This window comes from Pleurodeles waltl, chromosome 1_2 (assembly GCF_031143425.1).
Source record: "Pleurodeles waltl isolate 20211129_DDA chromosome 1_2, aPleWal1.hap1.20221129, whole genome shotgun sequence".
Taxonomy (NCBI): domain Eukaryota; kingdom Metazoa; phylum Chordata; class Amphibia; order Caudata; family Salamandridae; genus Pleurodeles; species Pleurodeles waltl.
In genome coordinates, this window is record NC_090437.1 from 268,186,417 (window position 1) to 268,194,541 (window position 8,125).

At 44.7% G+C, this 8,125-nt stretch overlaps 1 protein-coding gene across 1 annotated transcript; it reads left to right on the forward strand.

Annotated features, from left to right (window-relative positions):
- Positions 1 to 313: 313 nt before the first annotated feature.
- Positions 314 to 2,877, forward strand: LOC138295491 (E3 SUMO-protein ligase KIAA1586-like). Its single transcript, XM_069233834.1, has 2 exons — positions 314 to 465; positions 595 to 2,877. The coding sequence occupies exon 2, from the start codon at positions 995 to 997 to the stop codon at positions 2,696 to 2,698; it is 1,704 nt and encodes a 567-aa protein (XP_069089935.1). The 5' UTR covers positions 314 to 465; positions 595 to 994; the 3' UTR covers positions 2,699 to 2,877.
- The last annotated feature ends 5,248 nt before the right edge of the window (positions 2,878 to 8,125 follow it).

Below are 8,125 nucleotides of genomic sequence, written 5' to 3' on the forward strand. Positions count from 1 at the left end.
TTGTCGGACCGAGCAAGTTAAAGATTTGAATAGACCGACATGTGTAGAAGCATAAGGACCAGGTAATTATTTGGTAGGTAACCCATCTGGGTCACCTGGCACATTATAATATGACAACATGATGTAACCAACTGTTAACTATCTTTTCTTTTGCTGCAGGTATCTCAGACAGTACTGGTCATTATTTGGTAGATTTCACTTGTGATGCACCTAGTACATTATAAAATGAAAACATTCTTAATCCCTTTTTTTTGTTCTTTTGCAGGCTTCTTAGAAAGTTCTAACATTGGTTAGAAAAGGCAGACGTGACTACAAGCAGAAAGACCAGGTAAATATTTAGTAGTTTTTCCTTGCAGTACATCTTAAACACAAGCATGTGCTGTAACCATGTTTTTTCTTCTATTGCAGACATCTTAGACAGTGTTACATCTACAGGCAGGTGTGAGATCAAACAGAAAGGCCCAGGTAATTGCTTGCTACATTTTCCAAGAGATAGCTCCGTCTTGTCTGGTAGATTGCATTCAATAGCATAAAAACCAACTTTAAATAATGTTCCTCACTTGAATTAATGTCCTTTTTTTTTTTTTTTTGCAGGATTTGCGGCACAGTAGGCTCAGACTGATTGCCACCAAAATGTTCAAGCGCAAAGCTGTGACTTCATCAGAGAGCAGTGCTTCACCACAAAGAAAGAAATGCTGTCTTGTGTTCAAAGAAGAATGGCTGAAAGAAATTGTGGAGACTGAGACACAGAAGTCCAGGAGCAAGGTTTGCGTACAACTGGGAGAGCTATTTCTATACAATCTAGAAGTAGGCCTGATTTGCAAAGTATGTGCAGAAGCAAAGATCGCAGGGGACTTTTCTACTGGGAAGAAATGGAGTGATGGCTGGAAACTTGACTACTTGAAACGCCATTTATGTAGCAAAGTTCATGAATCTGCTTTGGTGACACTGAGAAATAAGTGCTGATGCCAGGCTGGGTTTTGGAGTGCGCACCATGCTAACGGAAACCGCCAGTGACAGAGCAAACAGACTAGAAGTAGTTGAACGGCAAAGATCCCTGCCTGAAGAGATAAAGATTCTCATCAACAATGTGTTGCTAGCAGTCAAAATGAACACATCAATGTTATCTGTTCAAGACATCCATGACCACGTCGCATTGTATGTGAAGATACCAGACAGCTGGAGGAGCAAGAACTATGCCTTTGATTTTTTGGAGGCCATCGACCGCGTAATACGCTCTGACTTCATGGCAGAACTTCGCAGTGCTCGGTATCACACATTGATAATTGATGAGAGCACAGATATTTCTGTTACAAAAATGCTCATCCTCTACTTCAAGTTCCGATCTGTAGCATCAACAGAGCACAAAACAGTGTTTGGGGAAATTGTAACTCTGAGTGCATGCAATGCGGAGGCTATCACTACAGCTGTAAAAGAGTTCTACACTGCCAATAAGCTGGACCTTATGAAAATGGTCATGTTTACATCAGATGGTGCATCAGTGATGCTGGGAAAGAACAATGGTGTTGCTACCCGCCTCAAACAATCCATTCCTCATCTAGTTGAGCAGCACTGTGTTGCGCACAGAGAAGATTTGGGAGTTGATGATGCCTGGAAAAAAGTGCAGATGATCAGGGAAATGGAAACATTACTGAGGACTGTCAACACTGTGTTCTCCCGCTCACCTTTAAGAAAGTCCAAGCTGGACGAAATTGCTTTGGTCACTGAATGTGAAGCGGTCTCCTTTCGGCCACTCAATGAGGTGCGGTGGCTTTCAAGGCATTTTGCTGTTGGTGCACTCTTGTGTAATTATGAGGTTGCTCTCAAATACTTTGATCATGAAAGAGTTGAGGAGAATGACCCATTTGCTAAATATTGCTACAAAAAACTATCGGATTCAAACTACCATATTTCCTTTGCAGCACTAAATGACATTCTGGGTGAACTTGCATCTTTGTGCAAGTTGTTTCAGAAAAGCTCTTTGACCACCGTTGAAGCTGTACAGCATGCAAGAGCAGAAATTACCCAAATAAAGGAACAGTACTTGGGCGACACTCTCTTTTGGAGTGACACAGTAAGAGATCTGATGGCTTTGTACAGGGAGGACCAAGAGTATGATAGTGAGCCGATGTTATCTTTCATTAAACTTCTTTGTGAGCACATGGAAAGAAGGTTCCCAGAAGATGAATTGAAGGAATGGACAAGCTTTGATTTCCATACAGTAACAACACAATCACAGTTTGATTTTGGGACTGAGAATGTACAAATACTTGTTGAGAAGTATAAGAAGGTCTTGGTCCTGGGTGATTGTGACACCCCTGGTGATGTTGTTCGGCAGTACAGAGATTATAAATATGTGGTGGCAGCGCATATAAAAAACGGATTGTTTAGGACCTTTCAAGACATGGTGAATTTCACTCTGCGGAATGCTGCACAGTATAGTGTTGTATCTCAGCTTGTTGATATCTGTGCAACTTTCCAGGCTTCAAGTGCAGACTGCGAACGAGGATTCAGCCTCATGAACTCCATCAAGTCCAAATTAAGAAACAGACTAGAGGAGAGTCACCTAAATATGCTGATGAGGACAACTTACCTCTCAAATGGGAAAGTTGATTTAGACCAAGTTTATCAGCACTGGAAAAATGGCAAGGACCGGCGAGAAAAACAAACATGTCACACATCTAACGTTGGCACCTGACTTGTCTAAACTCTGATGCGGCTTCTCCTACAGTCCGTGTGTGGGTGGGGTAGGAACATTTCTCAGCCTGTATCTTGGCAGGGGCATCATGGCATTCATCAGCTGTGTGTTCATCAAACTGTAAATGTTAACCAATTGTACAACTGGCTGTATTTGATGTGCGGGGTCCTCTGCAGCACTCTGAGAGTATTCATTAAAGTTTCATAATGGTTCAACCTCCTGATTTCTGTTTTCTCTAACTGGGGTGTAGGTGGCACTTAACAGGTCATGTCCTTGGGTGTGCAACCAGGTCACAAAACTGCCTTGATGCCCTATTGCATGGAGCAATGATATCCCTTTTTTGCTTTAGTGGTATGGAGAGGCTAATGGCAAAGATCTTGGCTAGTTATGCACTGCGCGCGCGTGAATGGACAATTTCTTGGCGCACGTATCCTTGACTGCAGCGCACAGAGACCGCACACTGCCACACACAGTGGAAAAAAATTAGAGGGAACATTGGCTAGGGCAGCGTCATACCATAACGTAGCCATGCACACAGAACCTCTTGAGGATGATTTTCTCTTTAATACGTTATCCTCCACCCACTCTACGTACCAGTCTCTCCCCATGCTTCCTGGCATGTTAAAACATGCACATCAGATTTTTCAAGAACCAGTTAAGGCAAGAGTCATCAATCCTAGGGTAGAAAAAAAGAAATATAGGCCGCCTCCTTCTGACCCAGCTTTCATTACCCAGCAGCTACCTCCAGATTCCGTAGTTGTCAGTGCAGCAAGGAAAAGGGCTAACTCCCAGTCGTCTGGTGATGCACCGCCACCAGATAAAGAAAGCAGAAAATTCGATGCTGCTGGTAAAAGAGTAGCATTGCAAGCGGCTAATCAATGGAGAATAGCCAACGTCCAAGCACTACTGGCTAGATACGATAGGGCCAACTGGGACGAGATGAAAGATATCATCCAGCATCTCCCCAAGGATCAACAAAAAAGAGCCCAGCAAATAGTCGAGGAAAGGTAGGCTATTACAAATAATCAAATTAGGTCAGCTCTAGACTCCGCAGACACAGCAGCAAGAACAATCAATACTGCGGTCACCATCAGAAGACAGCATGGCTTCGGTTGTCAGGTTTTAAACCAGAAATCCAGTAGGCTGTCCTTAACATGCCATTTAATGAAAAACAGCTTTTTGGCACTCAGGTTGATACAGCCATTGAAAAAAGACTCTGACACTGCTAAAGCGATGGGTGCTCTTTATTCTACACAGTACAGAGGCTCATTTCGAAAGCCTCAATACAGGGGAAGTTTTAGAGCCCTAACATCTGAGGCATCTACCTCACAATCAAAACCGTCTTACCAGCCTCAGTACCAAAGAGGGGGTTTTTGAGGAACTTATAGGGGCCAATTCCCCAGAGGTAGGGGAAAATATCAGCCATCAAAGCAAACTTCACACACAAAACAGTGACTTGCTCCACATCTTCCCTCACCACACTTCCCCTGTAGGAGGAAGACTGCAAAAGTTCCACACACACTGGTTACCCATCACAACAGACAATTGGGTATTATCCATTATCCAAAATGGTTACTGCATAGAATTCGCACAAATTCCTCCAGATATACCTCCAAAACCACAAAAACTCTCCTCCCAACACATTACCATTTTGCAAACACAGGTACAGTCACTATTACTCAAACAAGCCATAGAGCTTGTACCACATCATCAATTAGGAACAGGGGGTTACTCCCTGTATTTCCTTATTCCCAAAAAAGACGGAACATTGAGACCAATACTAGATCTCAGAACCCTCAATCTTTACATCCTATCAGAACACTTCCACATGGTAACACTACAGGATGTAGTCCCACTGTTAAAACAAGATTGTATGGCAACATTAGACCTCAAAGATGCGTATTTTCACATACCCATCCATCCAGCGCACAGGAAATATCTCAGGTTTGTAATACAAGGAAAACATTACCAGTTCAAAGTGTTACCTTTCGGGATTACAACAGCTCCCAGAGTATTTACAAAATGCCTTGCTGTAGTCGCTGCCTATATAAGAAGGCAACACATCCATGTCTTCCCATATCTTGACGACTGGCTAATAAAATCCAACAGCCAGACATAGAGGGTCATTCTGACCCTGGCGGCCACCGACCACGGGAGCACCGCCAACAGGCTGAACCGCCGCGGTCAGAAGCGGAAAGTCAGCGGCCTCCCGACGACTTTCCGCTGCTCGTGTGAATCCTCCATGGCTGCGGAGCGCGCTCCGCAGCCATGAGGATTCCGACCCCCCCTACCGCCATCCTGTTCATGGCGGGAAAGCCGCCATGAACAGGATGGCGGTAGGGGGGGTCGCGGGGCCCCTGGGGGCCCCTGCCGTGCCCATGCCAATGGCATGGGCACGGCAGGGGCCCCCGTAAGAGGGCCCCGCAAAGTATTTCAGTGTCTGCCTTGCAGACACTGAAATACGCGACGGGTGCCACTGCACCCGTCGCACCTTCCCACTCCACCGGCTCGATTACGAGCCGGCATCCTCGTGGGAAGGTCGTTTTCCCCTGGGCTGGCAGGCGGTTTTTCAGCAACCGCCCGCCAGCCCAGGGGAAAACTTGTAATACCCGCTGCGGTCTTTTGACCGCGGCGCGGTATTTCGGAGGGGGGAATTCTGGCGGGCGGCCTCCGCCGCCCGCCAACATTGGAATGACCCCCATAGTGTTAACACCATACACATTATGTAATACAAACCCCACACACACTAGGGTTCTCAATAAACTACCAAACAAATCTCACAACCAGCGCAAGTTCAACAGTATTTAGGAGCCACATTAAATACCCAAACAGCACTTGCAAGCCCAAGACCACAAAGAATACAATCATTCCACAATATATTACCACAAATTCAGTCTAACCAACAGTACACAGTCAAGTTTGTCATGAAACTTTTGGGCATGATGGCATCATGCATCGCCATTGTCCCGAATGCAAGACTAAACATGCAGCCCTTACAACAGTGCCTTGCAAAACAATGGTCACAGGCACGTACATGGTCATCCTCAAGATCTAGTGTTGATAGAACGCCTAACACACATCTCGCTTCAGTGGTGGAATTCCACAAATCTAAACAAGGGGCAGCCATTTCAAGACCCTCTGCCTCAAGCCACACTTACAACAGATGCATCAATGATTGGATGGGGAGCACACCTCAACAATCACAACATTCAGGAACAATGGGACAACAAACACAAACAACTTCACATAAATCACTTAGAATTGCTAGTCGTATTTCTAGCACTCAAAGCCTTTCAACCTCTTCTCGTTCACAAACACATTCTCATCAAAACAGACATGACTACAATGTACTACCTAAAGAAACAAGGAGGTACCCACTCATCACAACTATGTCTTCTAGCACAAAAGATTTGGCATTGGGCAATACACAACAACATTCACCCTGTAGCACAATACATTCCAGGGATACACAATCAATTAGCAGATGTTCTCAGCCGAGATCATCAACAAACACCCAAGTACTTCAAAAATACTTTCACCAATGGGGAACACCAGACATAGATCTATTCGCCACCAGCGAAAACTCAAAATGCCAAAACCTCGCATCCAGGTTCCCACACCCTCTATCCAAGGGCAATGCTCTATGAATCAACTGGTCAGGGATATTTGCTTACGCTTTTCCCCCTCTCCCGCTCCTTCCATTTCTGGTCAACAAACTGCATCAAAACAAACTCAAACTCCAACGTGGGCACGTCAACCATGGTACACACAACATTGTTAGATCTGTCACTAGTGCCACACATCAAACTGCCAAACAGACCAGATCTGTTAACACAAAACAAACCACTAATCAGGCATCCAAATCCAACAATAATCAATCTAGCAATTTGGCTCCTGAAGTCTTAGAGTTTGGATATCTACATCTTCCACCAGAATGTATGGAAGTAATTAAACAAGCAAGAAAACCCACTACCAGGCAGTGCTATGCAAACAAATGGAAAAGGTTTGTCTTTTACTGTCAATCCAAACAAATTACTCCTTTTTTCCGCATCAATACAAGACATTGTAGGTTATTTACTTCATCTACAAAAAGCGAATTTGGCTTTTTCATCCATCAAAATACATCTCACTGCTATTTCAGCGTATATACAAAATATACAACACGTCTCTATTTAGAGTCCTTGTTATCAAAGCCTTCATGGAAGGGCTAAAACGTATCATACCACCAAGAACACCTCCAGTGCCTTCATGGAATCTTAATATTGTACTCACACGACTCATGGGTCCACCATTTGAACCCATGCATTCGTGTCAGATTCAGTACCTAACGTGGAAAGTAGCATTCCTCGATGCAATCACTTAATTACGAAGAGTTAGTGAAATACAAGCATTCACTATTGAACAACCCTTCATACAAGTACACAAACATAAAGTAGTACTTTGCACAAACCCAAAATTCCTACCTAAAGTGATCCCACCGTTTCATATCAATCAAACAGTGGAACTTCCAGTCTTCTTCCCACAGCCAGACTCAGTAGCAGAAAGAGCGCTGCATACATTGGACATTAAAAGAGCTTTAATGTATTAAATTGACAGAACAAAGGAGGTCATTACAACCCTGGCGAACGGTGTTAAAGGTGCGGTAATACTGCAAACAGGCCGGCGGACAAAAAAAGGGAATCATGACCGTGGTGGAAACCGCCAACATAGACAGCCACTTTAACACTCCGACCGCCACGGCGGTACAGACAAGCAGCGCGGCGGTCACCGCCAACAGACAGGCGGCAGACAATGTACCACCCACAGTATCACAACCTGCCAATCCGCCACCTTTTCCGAGGCGGATTCACCGTGGATAAAAACACAGCGGAAACAGCTTTTGCAATGGGAAAACGCTCACCTTCTACACATCCCACGAGGAAGGAGGACACCATGGAGCTGGAAATACAAATCCTACCTGCCCTTGTCTTCCTGCTCATTTACGAACACCAGCAACGGCGGCGGCGAAGACAACGGTGAGTACTGCACCTACGACATAGGGGAGGGGGGAGGCAAAAGTCAGGGGGACACACACGAAACACCACCACCCTCACCCTCGCACATTATAACACACACACCAATGCATGTCAAAACATCACAGTAACAACCCACAACTCCCCCCCGGAAGAATGCAAAGACCAAAGGAAATCAGTCCTAAAATTGTAATGTATCAAAATACAGTTACCAAATATATACAGATATATATATATATACACATTCAAAAGTACTGTATATACATTACGAGAAGCAGTGCAGGTATGCACATATCAATGTCCGTGCACCACTGGTCCAAAAATGCATGGGCAAGGCCCACAATAGATACCTGTCCACAAACGGAGAGAACACTGCTGGGGCATCAGATCGAAATACAACAGGCACCTCAGGGGG

Excerpts from the sequence above, each read along its gene's own strand:
- LOC138295491 (XM_069233834.1), top strand. The coding sequence starts at position 995 with ATGCTAACGGAAACCGCCAGTGACAGAGCAAACAGACTAGAAGTAGTT.